The following is a 16,916-nucleotide window of genomic DNA, read 5'->3' as shown; positions in this document are numbered from 1 at the left end:
ATGAGAGGAGATCTTTGGAGGATGCGGTAAGAGGTGGTTTGAATATGGCTTTATACGAACCGGATCATGTTTGTGGTTTTCTAGAAAATTGGCAGCCATACAACATTGGATGGCATGTCAGATATGATCAACAATTATGATTGGTGCAGACCGGCATTGGTTAGACAATTAGTAGGGTTTAACAAGCGATCAAAAGATTCAAAACTCTTGAGGTTATGTTGGCTTTTTAATCATCAGAAGGTTGCCTCTTTGGCCAATGCTCAAATCTGACGATCGATGTGTTGACTTGTGTTGGATTTTGCAATTGGTGCAAATATCAGTAGGTGAACCAATGATTAACAATCTTAGGATGCCAATCATCATAAAGCCATATGCATTGACCGTATTGATCAAGTCAGGCAGATTTAATCACGTCTGACAGATTCAAGACTGATGATTCGATGATTTATGCAGCTAGTGATTGCAGAAGGCCAATAGATGTTTGTGATAATGGCAAACAGGTGGAGACACTGAAGAAAAAACTTCTCAAGGGTAACAGAGAAATAAGCCAAGATGAAGATTGTTGGCATTGGTGTCTTGATTCCACCCAAGTGGAGACTCTCATGCGGTTTCCTTATTTAAATAAGAAAAAAGAGGAGAGAGAGTCTTGAACTGTTTGGAAAATCATGAAATTTCTAGTGTTTCCTGGTTAAACTGGGAGAGAGAGCAACTAGTGTTAGGTTTAGGAGAAAACCTACGTATATGAGGGGTTTTTGTTATAACCTTATGTGTGTGGTAAGTGAGATCTTCTAAGGGAGAGAGATGAAGGAGAGGATTGCAGGTTGTGAGATTGTGATTAATCTCTTGTACGCTTCATTTTTGTGTTTCTTACTGTAAAAAAGCATAAAACCCCCCCTTTTATTAACCCGCTTTCCTTTAATTTTATATGTATTTCAGTTTTCATAGGGTTCTTGAAAAGGCCATTTTGACTATGCCTATGAAGGGCAAATGTACTTTTTACCATGAAAAGAAATTGATCTGAGGCCTTTGGGTTTTGCATTTTACTAACATTTTGTTTTTAGGGATATTTGCTTCTTTTCAGTGCTTCTCCTTTTTAAAATTTTTCTTTGAGCATTTTATCATCGACTGGTGGACTGATGTTACAGTTCTGCCTTCTTGAAAAACCATTGCTTCCTTCCCAGATAAACCGCCATTTTTTTACCCTTTTTCTTTCAATTGTTTACGGATTTTGGTTTTCATAGGGTACTTGAAAAATCCAGTTTTACAATGCCTATGATGATTACCATGAAAAATCCAGTCTTTAGATAAACTTTTGAGTGGTTACCATGAAGAAATTGTTAGGAGGCATTTGGGTTTTGCATTTTACTAAAATTTTGCCCTTCAGAGATGTTTGCTGGTTTTCAATGCTGCTTAGCTAGATTTCTTTGAACAACTCATCTTCAATTGATGGATTGAAGTTAGAGTTCTGCCTTGTTTAAAAAAAAATACTGTTTGCTTCTCAGAAAAGCCAATTTTTTTACCCTTTTTCTTTTAATTGTATATGGATTTCGGTATTCATTATGTTGTTGAAAAGGCCAGTTTTACTATGCCTGTGATGGGTTTAAATACTTCAAGTAATTGCCATTGAAAGAAATTGATCTGATTTAATTGGGTTATGCATTTTACTCTTAACATTTTGCTTTTTTTTGGGGATGATTGCTCGATTTCATCTACAGTTTCATTTAGTTGTGGTTGGTGATATAAGTACTCCAGTTCTTCCTATAGAAAGTAATGTTAGCCATATTGCTGTCTTTTCTCACAGTTTTCCAAGGCCTTTTGTGTTGGGTTTGTAGTTTGTGTTAGTTTGTGTTATAGTGTTGAACTTGCAAAACTTAATTAAATCAATTCTATTGCACCTATGACCTAATTCTATGTCTAGTATTTGTATTCCTAAAGCTTTTTTTTTTTTTTTTTGCACTTGCTGTTTCTTCCATTTGTCTCGCGCATTTTTGGTAACCACTGTGGTCAATTTTTTAAAATGAGATGTGCCACATTCTGTTTTTCTGAGTCTGAAAACTATGATTTATATTGTGCTCTGTAATTCATCAAATGATTTATATTGTGGTCTCTGATTCATCAAAATCCCTGATCCAACCAAATTTTTTGAACCATTATAGAATTTTTACATCACCCCATGCTGAGAAGCCCGCTTGGATATCCTGTTGGAATGAGTTCATCTTGAAATCTTGTCTGCTATTCCTATTTTGTTCTGGTAATATTTTATACCAGAATACGAGTCTATCCAATAATAGTGGGGATGTCAACGTGATCTGTATGTGTACCATGCGGTACATCGATACCTTCTCTTGTCATCCTTTGGAGTTTCTACTAGCGTATAATGCTATTAAGAATATTACAACTCAACTCAACTCAACTCAACTCAACTCAACTAAGCCTTTGTCCCAAACTAGTTGGGGTCGGCTAATGAATCCCTTAGAAAATTTTCATGAAGGTGATATTAGGAATATTACATATTTGATTTTTTATTTCCCTTAGCATATAATGCTTTACATAATTTTTGTTTATTGTGCGCATAATTATGGATACATGTACTGGGGAATAAATCATTAATCTATTTCTTACTTATTTTAGACCTAGAGACTTGATTAAATACTATTAAAGATGGATAATCATGATGAATAAAAGGAAATGATTTTAAAATCAGCAGCTCTAGTGACTGCATCTACAGGAGCTTTACTATTGATGGGGAGAAAATACCGTGAACAACACCGGAAGAGGGCTCCTTATGTAAACAGCTACCTCACTCCTCGTACGTTTGTGAGTCGTGTGGTGAAGTCAGACGAGCATTGTCTTAATCTTGTTAAGATGAATGTGGAATGCTTTAGAAGCTTCGTTCAGATATTGAAGGATACAGGTCATCTTAAAGACACTATCCACTGTCGTGTTGAAGAACAGGTGGCTATCTTTTTGCATAAAATAACACATAATCAGAGGGTGCGTAATATTAAAGCATCCACTAAACGATCGGGAGCAACGGTTGTTCATTATTTCAACAAAGTTTTGGATGCCATTATTAATATGCAAGATGTATTTATAAAACCTCCATCAACCGATACACCACGTCAAATTCTTGAGAATCCGAGATGGATGCCATACTTCAAGGTAGACTCTTAATATCTTTAACTATCTTCGATGTTTGAGTAATTGGGAATGTTAAATATATTTTTAAGTTGTGGATTGATACTTTAACACCCGTAATTTAGGATTGCATCGGTGCAATAGATGGAACACACATCCCTGTTAAAGTCGCATCGCAATTTGAAGCAAGGTTTCGGGGTCCAAAGCAATGGCCGTCCCAGAATGTGTTGGCAGCATGTGATTTTGATCTAAAATTCACATACGTACAAGCAGGATGGGAGGGATCAGCATCCGACTCTAGGATATTAGAAGATGCAACCACGAGGGAGAATGGGATTATCTGCCTTCCAGGTATAGTATTTATTCATAGACCACCGTCAATAGTGAGATATTCGCCACTCATTGTTGTTAGTTACATATGTATGTTTAATTTTATAGGCAAGTATTTTCTCGCTGATGCTGATTACCCTCTAATGCGTCATTTCATCACCCCGTATCGAAACACGAGTTACCACCTTAATGAAATTCGAGGCTTCACGCCACAAACCCAGAATGAGTTGTTCAATCATATGCATTCATTGCTCCGGAACTCAATCGAGTGTGCCTTTGGTGTTTTGAAGAAGCGGTTCAGCATACTTAACGAAGAACCCATATACCCATTTGACAAGCAAATTGATATAGTTTTTGCTTGTTGTTGCGTCCACAATCACATCAGAGAAGTGATGCCAAATGATTTAATGGTTGATGATGTTGTGAGGGAGTTGTTCTCACAAGTTGTAGAACCTGTTGACCATGTTCTTGAGCCACCTCTAGGCAGAGTTGAAGATGAAAGTGAAGGGAGTAGAATTAGAGAAACAATCACAACAGAGATGTGGGATGACTTTTGACAGCAACATCCTGATTGTCATTGATTGTAATTTGTTTGGTCATTAGGTGATGCGTCTTGTGTACATTTTATGATTTCCATTTTATGAGTTTTGAATTGTTGCATGCTCCATATCTGAAGTTTTGTTGTTTATGTGCATTTCTATGTTGTTCATTGCACTTAATTAACTCTCATGTATTGATTAGTTGAACGTATTCATTATGTGGTGCTGCTTTTATTTATTACACTACGAATGCATATGTTGATATATGGGTTGTCCAAATCTTGATAATGCTCAATTGAATGAGTACTTGAGACTAGTAATTCCAGTTCATATCCATTGCAGAAAATGGATGGTTTAGGATCTAGCATTCATTTATTGAAACCTTGCATACCAGGTGTGCGTCTACTGCTGCATGTGGTACCTACTTCAGTTTTGGGTCCATTATTTTGGGGCTCCACATTATTTATGGGTTCACCAATGTGTCCTCCTCAACTATCTTATTTCTTACAGCTACCTTTGTCAACCAAAAAGCAAAAACCCCATGTAAAGTTCACTTTCCTCCACCTTCACAGCCCTGCCACTTAAAATTCTCACCTATCCTCCATCTGATTTAAATCTCACTCTGGAAACGAGGAAATCCATTGGATATGATGTGGCATCTAGTGAAATAGAGATGAAGTGAAGGAAAAAGTATGGTGTTTGGTTGTGAAGTATAGGAATGAGCAGATGGTGATGCATCTGGTTGGATGGAACGGGGAGTAGAATAGAATATCAGGAGCACACTTGATACATACGTAATTTGGGGCATGCAATATGTGGCCGTATACTCTTGTGGGACCCACTCACAATGCGCCAATACCAACTGTGGTACTAAATAGAGCCTCAACTAAAGTGAGCCCCACAATTGATGGACACCGTACATAATTTGGGCAGCCCTTATGTGGGGCATTTTCCGAAGTGACGAAGGACCTTATTTGGACTCATTGGTGCTCGGTTTTCCGAATAGAATGAGAAGAGGAAATTGGACCTGCTAAAACTTAAGCTGTAAAATTGCCAAAAAATGAAAGAAATAAGTGAAGTCTGCATTCGGTTTTTTCTCTCATAATCATTTTCATTGAAATTACTACCTAAACATTCTCATGTTTAGGTAGTAATTTCAATCCCAGGCATGAAGAAAGGAGGATGGTTGGAGGACTGGCAGGTGAGGGAGGATGGTCGGAGGACTGGCAGTGCTACTACTGCTCCTACCACAACTTTAGTTGGCGGCAAAGATGTCCAAGGTGCATGCAAAATAAAGCAGAACCGAACCCTTCTTCTTTAATGCTTTCTGGGGGTGGGAAAAATTCCATTAGGAAAATTAAACTAAGGAATAGACCTGGTGTTTGGTTCTGCTCCCCCCCTGTAAATATCTTAATCTCAGGTGGCGGGATAAGTGTCGTTGGTGTCAACGGTCTGAATTCCCCTCAAAATGGGTTGCCCGTGGTAATTCAGAGCCTCGTCTAGAAGCTAACTGTGGGGTGGACAGCCGATGGCCCGATTCAGGTAATATCCATATACTTGAGGGTAAAGGGAGCTCAGCCCTTTCCATTTCCGGCAAGGAAATGCTAACATGTATGGACACCCTAAAAGCTTGCCTTATAGAAAAACAGAAAGAAACGTGGCTCTGGAGGATCTTTAGTTTTGGGCACAAAAAACTTGGGATTTTCCATCCATACATTGTCCTTGTATTTTGGCGGAGGACGAGACCCTCTTTATGTTTGAATCTGAAACCCAGGCATCAAGGATTCTTGCGATGGGATCTGAAGCACTAGGTAATCAATTGGTTTCTCTCTCATCGTGGAATAGGGAGTTCCTTCAAGGTGAGGAAGCCCTTTGGGTTAATTTTTATGGTATCCCATTGCATGCATGGGTTGTTTCAACGGTAGAAGCTATAAGGAATCTCTTTGGTCAAGTATTGGAAACCAAAATGGAAGGCAACCACCAGCATTGTATAAGCTTTGTCTCGGCCAAAATTCTAGCCCTCCGGTAGCATTTCCATGGTTCTTGTGTTAGAATTAGAATTCTTGACAAGGTTTACTCCATTTGGATTGATTTTCAGAAAAAAAACATGATCATAAAAATTGTGGCTACTTTTTTGAGTACCCTAGTTTCTTGGGATGTGTTGGGGTGGGCATTATGTCGTCGATTGGGGGTTCCCCGCCGATTGAGGATCGGATTCCTGGTGAGCCGTTGGTTCCCCTTGACTAATTCAAAATTCAAATCCAATGATGGCGTTGACAAAGGGCTCGAAAAAGGTGCGAAGGGGCCTGCCGCTAGGAGTGTTGGTCAGTCATGTGGGCCCCAGGTGAGGCTCGAAAAGAGTAAGCTGTTTGACTCTGCTGCCCCTAAACGGAAAGTTGCTTGGTCGGACTTATCCAACATGGATAGAAATAAGGGCGCTTTCCCTCGAAAAGTAAGGAACACCTTCGTTTCCCGAGCTGCTAACGGCATTAATCATGGCCTAAATCTTAATGCTATGGTGGCAAGATCAAGAAATAACCTCCTCGCACATATTGTTGAGAAACTTTTGGATGCATCTTTGCTAGGGTCAAGAAGGAAAAATAGTAGACTTTCAAATCTCCTCAAATTTTATTCCCGGTCGCCCAGGGTAGGATTTGCTTCTGGATAAATTATTATTACTAGTTATTCCAGTTAGTAATTAGTAGCTCTTGGGTTTGGGGGGCCTCCTATTTGTTGTGAGTTTTCTTCCTTTTCTGGTAATCAAAGCTTTGGCTACCCTTGGGGCTTTTGGTGCTAGAGAATGTCATGTAGCAGTTGAGAAAGATGATTGTTGATGAAGATATGGTCTTGTTGGGAGATCGCCTTCGGAAGCAATGGAAAGACTTCAACTTTGAGTCTCGAGCTAGGATCCTTACATGGCTGAGCCTCTGTGGCTGGATTTCTTGTTCCTCCATGATTATGGCGAAGGGGAGTGCGCATTCAAATTGAATGACTATCTAGATGGTGATGACAAGCCTGTTTTGATGAATGCCCTAGACCATTGGGTATTGGAAAGGATAGGAAAATGTATGATGAAGGCTTTTTTGGTTGCGGTAGTAGAAGAAGATCTCGAAAGGAAAGTGATATAGCTATTTGGCAGTGTGGGAGTGCATGGAAGTGTTGACCTATCTGCAGCGTTTTGACCTAGAAGATTTTTTGGTTTTACTGGCCCAGGAATATACTCCTAGCCACTCTTAATTGATTCTATGTAATGCAAAAGTTGGGACCTCTGGTCCCCAATGTAATCTTTATAGCATCAATGAAATTGTCAATTAAAAAAAAAAACATGGAAATGGGAAACAGTTTTTGTAGGCTTAGTTAGAGAAACCGTGTATACTTTGATCATTAAGCAAAGTGGCCCCGTGTTTTACTGAAATAGCTTTGATCATTAAGCTAAAGTGGCCCCGCGTATGCTCGAGTTACAATGTGACATTATCAGAACAAGAAGGCATGTCACATTATTATGCTTATAATAAAGAAAGGGAAATGATATCTCCCAAAAGAAAAGGGCTTAGTACTGTTCCAAAACAAAGTAACCTGAAAATCAGCACACAAGTTGTGTAGGAAAAGCAACAAATATTTCATATAAGAATGCAAGAGCTGTGAGCACTTCCCAACACATTTCCAACTTACCTGAATGTATGATTCTCACGTGTAGTGGCCCCGTATCAGAAAGCGACCAGGACTAAGCCCTATCAACCAACAACCACTAATACAACAACTCCACATGGCTACATTTTGAGTCGTTTTCAAAAGGAAAATATCACACAGCCAAGTTATCTCAATGTACAAGCCACCATACCAACCTACCAAACATTTCTTATAAAAGGAGCTTTTCCACAAATGAGCGAGACAAAGACATCAGCCCTTCATTTGCAAGCCCCCTTCATAACCAGAAAATGGCACTCGTACCAGATGATCCCAACTGTCCGATCAACAGGTTGCTAATAGAAGTCAAGGAAAACTTAGGTGCTGTTCCCCAACCTTCTCCTCTCTCATTCGGTGAAAGAAAAATCCTACGACTTGCATTTCCCAGTCAGCACTCGTAGGCTCTTTCTTTCTTGTTTGAGTTTGTTTTCCTTTCTTTTTCTAATACACTAGTAGGGGTCCGCCTAACCCCAGCTTACCCACCAAAAAAACAAATAAGAAGAAAAATCTCGTTCGGCATAGTCCGTTTCAACGAATGCGGCTGGAACGATCCTGAGGGAGAGAATCTGCAGAAGAAGAAGCATACGTAAACTTTAACAAGAATAAAATCACACATCACCTTTTTTTTAAGGCATAGAATATCATTCAAGCATATAATGAGAAATAGATTGAGGCACCCACAAACTAGTCAACCACAAGTTGAAGGCACAAAAGAACATAAATTGTTCATTCATCCATTACTAGAAGTAGTCAACCACAGCACAGTACACTGCCTCTCTCCTCCACAACTCACCTGAGAGGCTCCCCACATTTCTCCCTTTTTTTCCTTCTTTCATTCAACTAGAACAAAAATCTCAATCTTCATCTGAACACCACAGATAACAGAAACAAAAGAACAAGAAAACAAACATATGAAAGATAGTAGAACAGACGATCTCTTCCGTTAAGAGAGTAGCAGCAACCGCAGACTAGAATCATTGTCGGCCGATTTAAATGGAAGTGATAACAAAGGACTGGTATTTTAAGCAGCAGTCTTCTCCCACTTGAGGGGCTTGACCACCTCCCATGTGAAGTCAGGGTCATCCCTACCAAAGTGCCCATAGGCTGCTGTCTTGAGGAACCTGCCATTGCCTCCCCTCTTGAGGTCAAGGTTGATGGAGATCATCCCTGGCCGGAAATCAAAGTTCTCCTTCACGATATTCAGGATCTCCCTGTCAGGGATCTTCCCAGTGCCATAGGTGTCAACAAAGACCGACAGAGGCTCGGGCACACCGATAGCATATGAGACCTGCACAATGCATCGCCGGGCAAGCCCATTGGCAACAATGCTCTTGGCTGCCTGTCTCACAATGTAGGCACCGCTCCTGTCCACCTTGGTGGGGTCCTTCCCGGAGAAGGCACCACCTCCATGGGCTCCCCAGCCACCATAGGTGTCAATGATGATCTTGCGACCAGTGAGTCCAGCATCACCATGAGGACCACCAATGACGAATCGGCCTGAGGGGTTAAGGTGGAAGATGGTCTTCTCATCGAGGTACTTTTCAGGGATGATGGGCTTAATGACATGCTCCTTGAGGTCAGCGGCGATCTCGTCATTGGTGACGGTTTCATCGTGCTGGGTGGAGATGAGGACAGTGTGGACACGGATGGGAACCATGGCACCCTTGTCGTTGTGGTACTCAATAGTGACCTGGGTCTTGCCATCGGGTCTCAGCCACGGGCAGGTTCCGTTCTTGCGGACTTCAGTGAGGCGGGCACCGAGCTTGGTGGCAAGGACATGGGTGAGGGGCATTAGCTCAGGAGTCTCATCGGTGGCATAGCCAAACATGTGGCCCTGGTCACCAGCTCCGATCTCCTCGGGGCGCTTGGTGAGGTGACCATGAACACCCTGGGCAATGTCGGGGCTCTGCTGCTCAATGTTAACAAGGACCTTGCAGTTATCAGCATCAAGGCCAACATCATCCGACACGAAGCCAATTTCGCGGCAAGTGTCGCGGACAATCTTCTCATAGTCTATATTAGCCTTGGTGGTGATCTCGCCGAAGATCATGACCATGTTGGTCTTGGTGCAGCTCTCACAGGCAACCTTGCTATCGGGGTCTTGAGCAAGGCAAGCATCGAGGACAGCATCAGAGATCTGGTCGCAGAGCTTGTCAGGGTGGCCCTCGTTCACGGACTCAGAAGTATATAGGAAGGTGTCCATTTCTATCGAGCTGCACAACACCCAGATACACAATCAGCAAATCCGGTATAAAGCACCCTAAGTAGCTGAACAGGGACAATTCTATTCCGAGTTTCTCTCAGAACTCGGCTGACTCGTTCAGCGGACAAGTCCTAATATGTGCATCTCAATGATTTTGGGTAAATACAATTAACATGGACAGAAAAAAAAAGGACCAGATTCCAAAAGATAAATTATAGAAAAGAATATTCCAAATATGAAAAGAAAACAAATTCTTTAATACGTGGTAAAAGGGGAAAGGAAGTCCCAAGACCCCAAAGCGAACACTACAAAGAAAGAACAAAACTTGGCTCTAGAGGGGCCCATCTACCTGCCATTCGATTTGTTCATCAGACTGAAATTGGCATCTCACCCTCTTAAGAGGACTACTCTATGTTATTCCCTGTACTCCGTTTTAGGGAACATCTTGTCCCCGCTCTGTAACTGCTTGTTTTGATCTTTCTATCAATAAAAGTAAATTTAAAAAAAAAAAAAATTGGCTCTAGAGGTACTTCCTCCAACCCCTCTAATAGCAAGGGGTGTGGAAATATCAATTCAATGCTTACTTTTATTTCCACACCCCTTGCAATTAGTGGAGGAAGTTCCTCCAAACTGTTATGGAGGTCAAAGTTTTTTTCATAAAGAATAAAATTCAATCCGGCAGGGGATGGGTGGGGGGGGGGGGGGGGGGGGGGGGGTGTTCTTTTTTAAATTCATTTTTTCCCTTCAGAAAAAACGGAATAAGAAGCCCTAAACGGCATGAAAGCTGTAAGGCCAATTTTAGTTTCTAGAAGCTACTAAAGAGAACAAAGATTTGCGAAGGATAAAAAGCAGATCTAGATAACTAAAAAATCCGGAAGGCCAATTTTATTGATGAGGAGACTAAACAGAGCACTTCAAGTATAAACAAATTAAGCAAAAAGAAAACCATAATAAAGTAAACCTTTCATATAAAATCGAGTTCTCAGACCATATTTAACAGATCAATTTGAAAAGAAAGAGCAGAAGCATTACTAGTTCTATCTCAAAACCAGAAATTCTACTCTAGGCAGAGAAAAGCTCTGTTCAGCTCCAGATCTCCAGAAAACAACAGATCAGCAAACCATCCAAATTACTTCTCCCAAAATTCAACAAATGGAACTCAAATATAGTGGAGAAAGGCATTAACCATCCAAATAATTCAACCAGAACGAAATCCATATCAAAAGAAAAGATTAACAAACCAGATCCGAAATATATTATCAAGAAAATTCGAAACAATTTTATCTCTTCCCTTACAATACAAAAGGCACTGTCCAAATACAGGAAACAACAGATCTTCAAGCCCCATACCATTTCTTCCAAAATCACCACATAACAACAAAACATCGACGATGAAAGAAACCATCACTTACCTAAATCATGTCATCAACAAAAAAAAATCCACAAACGAAAAGAGATAAAAACAGATCTATAATGTTTTCTCAGAATTTTCCTGCAAAGAGATAAATCAGCAGAGAGGAGTCAAAACGCAAACAAGCATTAGGCATCCTAATTTCACAACCGAAAGTTTCACAGATCTTCAAACACAATAAACACTTCTTCCAGGACTCAACACATGCATCAACTACAACTATCCGCCTAGTTTCACAATAAATCTACTCAAAGCAAGTAGAAACCCTAACTCATCCAAGCTATGCATAAAAAAACGCATTCAAATCAGGTCAAAATTCCAGATCTGCAACTTTCCGAAAGCATTTCCTCAAAAACTCCAGAGAAAAACCTAATCTAGAGCCTATGTTACCAATACGAAACCTAATAATACGTAGAAAACGAAGAATCCGACCAGATCCGGCCTTACAAATCATCAAAACACGTTTCTAGGTCCATAGACAAAGAAAAAAAGACATTTTCTTCAAACCGAAAATCTCTAGAGAGAAGAAAAAGGGAAAAAAAAGGAGAAACAAGAGAGATAGGAGAAAAACACGTAATTTCCTACAAATCGCAGAGAGAGAGAGAGAGAGAGAGAGAGAGAGAGAGAGCGAAACCTTGAAGAGTAGGCCTCGCTGCTTCAGATCTGATCTTGGAGAAAGTGAACGCGGTTCTACCTTTCCCCTGGTATGCTTCGACTCTTAAATGAAATCAATAACCCCATATTTATAGAGTTCTCTGTCTTGGGGCGATCTAGATCTAACAGCTGGTATTTGAGATGTGATTCGATTTGAACCGTTGGATTATAAAACATCGTGCGGCTAAGATTCTTCGGAGTCGGTGGGCGAGAGCGACCCTCACTTCGGGTTCGGGTCTTAGATTTTACCCGCAAAAGTCCGTAGTCCACCAACCCCTCGTGGGCAGCGTTACCGGCTCGGCTGCTGACGAGAACGGCTTGGCTCCGTCTTTAAAAGTTGTTGAGCGACTTAGGGTACGTTCCTCATTTTCTTTCTTATCTTTCATTGGGTGACCGTAAATGGGGAAAAAGGTAAGTACTTTAGTTTGCCAAAGGCAAAAGGGCAGTGATATATTGGTAACTGTTTTTTTACCTGGTACAGCCCATCTTGTGTAACGGGGTGTTCCAAGAAAAAAAAAGAGGGACGAATTTATCATTTGCTATGCCTAAATTGATAGTTCTACCACGTTTCCACATCGCACATGTGTGTTAGGGGATGGGTATAGAGTATTTCTGTTCAGTTTACATTTAAGCAGAAATATCATTTCCTATGCCAAAATTGGTGGTTCTACTACGTTTCCACATGGCACATGTGTGTTGGGGGCGGGGATAGGGTATTTGTTTGTTCGATAAAGTTTACAATGTTACATATTAACAGATTTCGTCTCCACCGTCCATTTGCAAGATTTTACTATATGGTTTGGATCCTCCAACTGATTATCTGATGAGGAATGCTAGACTCACATGCGGCCTTGCAAAAATCGATTAAAAGGTCGCCTCCATTGTTCAATATCCACTTAGGACGACATAGAAAATTACGATCATTAATGTGCTAAATGGATATTGACCTATGGGGACCCCCTTCTACCCCATTTTTGCAAGGACACCCGTTAGTCTAGCATTCCTATTATCTAATGTATAACAAATTATCTTCGCATCTATATAAGGGCGACTAATTGGACAATTTCTCGAGGACTTGGTCATTTTTTGGTTTGTGTTTATTTCTATTATTCATTTATTTGTGCATGATCAGGTTGGATTTGTCCCGTGAATTTTTTTCAATAAAGTGGCATCACAACTCAGGTTGAAGCGATCGTTGTAGCTCAGTAAATCGATCCTCGGTGTTGCGGTTGGATCGCGATTAAAGTGATATTTGAGGATAGAAAGATTGTCCGAGAAATTCTTGTTTGAAGAGGAACTTTGCATTGAGGGTGATTTGGGAATTTGAGAGAGCACTAGAATTGAGTTTTACTCACTTCAACGTCGACATGTTCGGTGGAAATGAGAGTTTCATTGTATGACATATGAGATTGAAGGACATTCTTGTTCAATAGGGCCTAGATAGGGCATTGAAGGAAAATGATGTGAAGCTGAAGAAGAAGATGATAGATACCGAGGTGTGGAAGATTATATCGTCTGGTCGGGGAGACAATGACTGGTGTTCATAAGATATCCATGGCTAGTTAGAAATAGAGAAGCGATGTGAGCATCCCCTAGAGTCTCTTTCAAAGTTAGTACAGAAATAGTTTCAATGTTGTAGACAATGGTGAGTTGGCGGTACCTACAATGGGAAGGACGGATCGAGATCCCTCTCTTGAGTTGATTAGGTGAGTCAACGGATTAGCAACTACACATGTGCATCGGCCGTATTCATCGAGTCAAGTGGAGTTAGAACTAAGATGATTCGAGGGTGTGTAGCTGGTACTAAAGACCAATAGTAGGTTGTGGTGACGGTGTACTGGTGGCAACATCAACGAAAAATCCTCGGTGGATGGGAAACAAGCCAATGTGGAGATTGCTGGGAAAGTCGCCCTGTTTCCCATGGTTTGTGGAAACCAAAATATATATTGGAAAGTTTTAAGGTTTTGGGTAAAACCTAAAAAGAAGAAAACGGACATATGTTTTTCTCGGGCGGGGGAGGCGCTTTGTGTGGTGGCTGCAAAGAGGTGGCAAGAGATAGAGAGAAAGGACAAGGTAGAAGAGAGAAAGAGAAAAAGGGAGAGAGAAGAATGCTTACTCTTGGGTTTTTCTCGGCTTTCTCTTGCATACGGTTTTGGTTGAGAGGGTGAGGAAGGGATTGTGGTTTATGGGTTTGAGGTTTTGTACGTTAATCTTGTTGTAATCTTTGTTATACCTCATGAGAGAGAATGAGAGACTTTTTTTTTTTACTTAGAATGGGCGTTTTTTAGGACGCCTTTTTGTTTCTATTTCTTTATAAGGAGAGAGAGAGAGAGAGAGAGAGAGAGACTTTCTTTCTATTTCTTTGTAAAAAAATCTTGAGAGAGAGGAACAAAGAGACTTTCTTTTGCGTGCAAAGGGCTTTTCTAAGAAAGCCTTTTTCTTTCTATTTCTTTGTAAAAAAATCTTTTTATTCTTGCTAGAGTGGGTGGGAGTCTAAAGAGATAGAGTGGAGGTTTTCGCTTTTCTTCCTCCCCAAAGAAGGTTTGACTGTATTCATTTTACGAAGAAATTATATGGTGCCCGACCGTCAGGTCCCTTGTTGGTAATACATCAAAAGTGCCACCCTTGATGTTTGATCCAACAGCAGCCTCTTAAAAAGTGGTCTACTGTTGGATCAATCATCAAGGGTGGTATCACTCCCAAGGTTTTAAATTTTGACCAAAATCCGAAGGTTTCGGTCGAGACCGAAATCAAAATTGGGTGAAATTGAAACGTTACAAAATTTGGATTGAAATTTTGTTTTCCCCAAAATTATCTCCACAAAAACTATTTTTTATTTATTATTTAATATTATTCCGAAATTTCAGCCGAAATTTTTTCTTTCAGTGATTTCGACGAAATTTTGTATGGGATAAAATATTACCTAATTTGATTCCGATAGATTTCGAACGAAATTTCAAAATTTTGGCTGAAATTTCGGTTTCTGTAAGGACCGAAAGGCATTCCGAAACCGAAATTAAAAACCTTGCCGAAGATCCGGCACTATATAAGAACCAAGGTTATAAATTTTGGTTTTGGAATCCGTTTCGGTCCTCACTGAAAGCAAAATTTCAGACCAAATCCATCGAAATTAAATAAGGTAATATTTTAAACCATACTAAATTTCGACAAAATCCCCAAAATTTCGATCGAAATTTCGGTCGAACTATTGCAACGTTTCGACTTTACCCCATTTCGGTTCCTGTCTCGACGAAAACTGAAATTTCGGAATTCGGTCGAAATTTAAAACCTTATATTAAGAACTCAATTTTACGTAGGTTTCCTTTTTATTTGCTTGTATTTCCTTGCTCCACCAGTCTTGGTCAGCAGGTCAGGTAAGCTTGCCTTTCTTTGCTTTTTAATAAATCTTCTACCATTCAAAAAAAAAAATTTATTGGTTTGGTCCACCAAACATGAAAAGGATTGCCGTTTCCTAGACATTTTGTGTGACGTGCACGCGTGAAGTCACAGTATTATTCTGTTTTCCAGGGTCATATTCGTCAACTCAAAAAGTAACACTCGGAATCTTAGTCAATCCGTTGACAAGTAAGCACACCATTTTTTACTACAAGGATCTTTGCGTACGAAAAGGGCATTTTGGGAATTCCCCGATAAGCAGAGCTTCGAAACTCTAATGACGCGGATACATGCAAGCAAAAGAACGGGGTTCCCAAAAGGTTGGGAAACCGACACGTGTCGGTCACTGCGTTTGGTACAGCTGGCAAGACTTCAAAATGCCAGAGTCCAATAGATGTAAGAATTGCTGTGTATGAGTTGGTGAACTTTAGTTAGCTCTACACGTAGGGGTGTAAACGAGCCGAGCCGAGGCGAGCTCGGCCAGGCTCGGCTCAGCTCGTTAAGCTCAAAAGCTCGGCTCGGGCTCGAACCAGGCTCGGGCTCGGTCAGGCTCGCGAGCCTTACCGAGCTCGGGTTATATTAAGTTCACACCCCTAATCTTCCCTGGACAGCCCTATCTAGTGTAATTTGACCACTTTTTTTACACTATGGGGGTGGTCCAAGTAACAAATGGGGTTCCAAAAATGAAGTGACATATTTTGCCTCCCCCTTTCACTCCCTAAACAACCCTTTTAGTGTATATATTAATATAATATATATATATATTTAAATATATTAAATTCTTAACGAGCCGAGCCGAGCCGAGCCTGGCCTGGCCTAAATCGGGCTCGGCTCGTTAAGCTTAACGAGCCTGACAAGCCGGCTCGGCTCGGCTCGTTAAGGATTCGAGCCGAGCCCGAGCGAGCTTCCGAGCCCGAGCCAAAATTGACACCCTTATCTACACGTAAACAAAACTACAGAAAACAAAGACTAAATTAAGGGAGATGATATTTTCACCCCCTCCATTACGAACACACCCCCCTTATAACCTGATTTGACGTGGAAAAGTGGACAACTATATGTCAAATCACATTCTCAGAGGGGTGTGCAAGTACTGCAGGCGGTGAAAATATCATCACCCTAGACTAAACATACAAAATTTCAACATCACCCAACTAACTTAGATTCAACTTTCTTATTTTAATCTCACATTCGTGAGATGTTGGAATCCACCAACTCCCATTTCAGAGTGGAAACACCCTTTTTCCACCATTTCTCCCTCTTTTGTTCATCTTCTTCGTAACAAAAAGGGGTGGAAATGATGATAAAGAGGGTGGAAATATCATTCGCCCGATTGAAAATTCACGTGTTCCCTTTTCATATCATAGAGATTAGCTTATGGGTGTGTAGATCTTTAAAAAAAACACGTGGGTCAAATGTTTGGTTGGTTCAGAGTATTAACCTTGTGGGGTCTATCTTAGGTCTTCAATGGGTTAAGATGTTTGCTGATTGGATGATCCTTAGCTGTTTGGTTGAGAACATACAGATGGATCATGGATCATTAGAAACTACTTGTAGG

The 16,916-nt window shown here is 40.6% G+C and overlaps 1 protein-coding gene across 1 annotated transcript; it reads right to left on the bottom strand.

Annotated features, from left to right (window-relative positions):
* Positions 1 to 8,393: 8,393 nt before the first annotated feature.
* Positions 8,394 to 12,100, bottom strand: LOC143853522 (S-adenosylmethionine synthase 2). The gene is made up of 2 exons (XM_077363320.1): positions 11,943 to 12,100; positions 8,394 to 9,907 (listed from the first exon to the last, which is right to left on the bottom strand). The coding sequence occupies exon 2, from the start codon at positions 9,895 to 9,897 to the stop codon at positions 8,716 to 8,718; it is 1,182 nt and encodes a 393-aa protein (XP_077219435.1). The 5' UTR covers positions 9,898 to 9,907; positions 11,943 to 12,100; the 3' UTR covers positions 8,394 to 8,715.
* Positions 12,101 to 16,916: the final 4,816 nt, after the last annotated feature.

The sequence above is a fragment of the Tasmannia lanceolata genome, unplaced genomic scaffold (genome assembly GCF_043159265.1).
Source record: "Tasmannia lanceolata isolate RefF3 unplaced genomic scaffold, GAP_Taslan_0.1 ptg000019l, whole genome shotgun sequence".
Taxonomy (NCBI): Eukaryota; Viridiplantae; Streptophyta; class Magnoliopsida; order Canellales; family Winteraceae; genus Tasmannia; species Tasmannia lanceolata.
The sequence above is the reverse complement of the archived record's forward strand: the minus strand, read 5'-3'. Positions and strand labels throughout refer to the sequence as shown.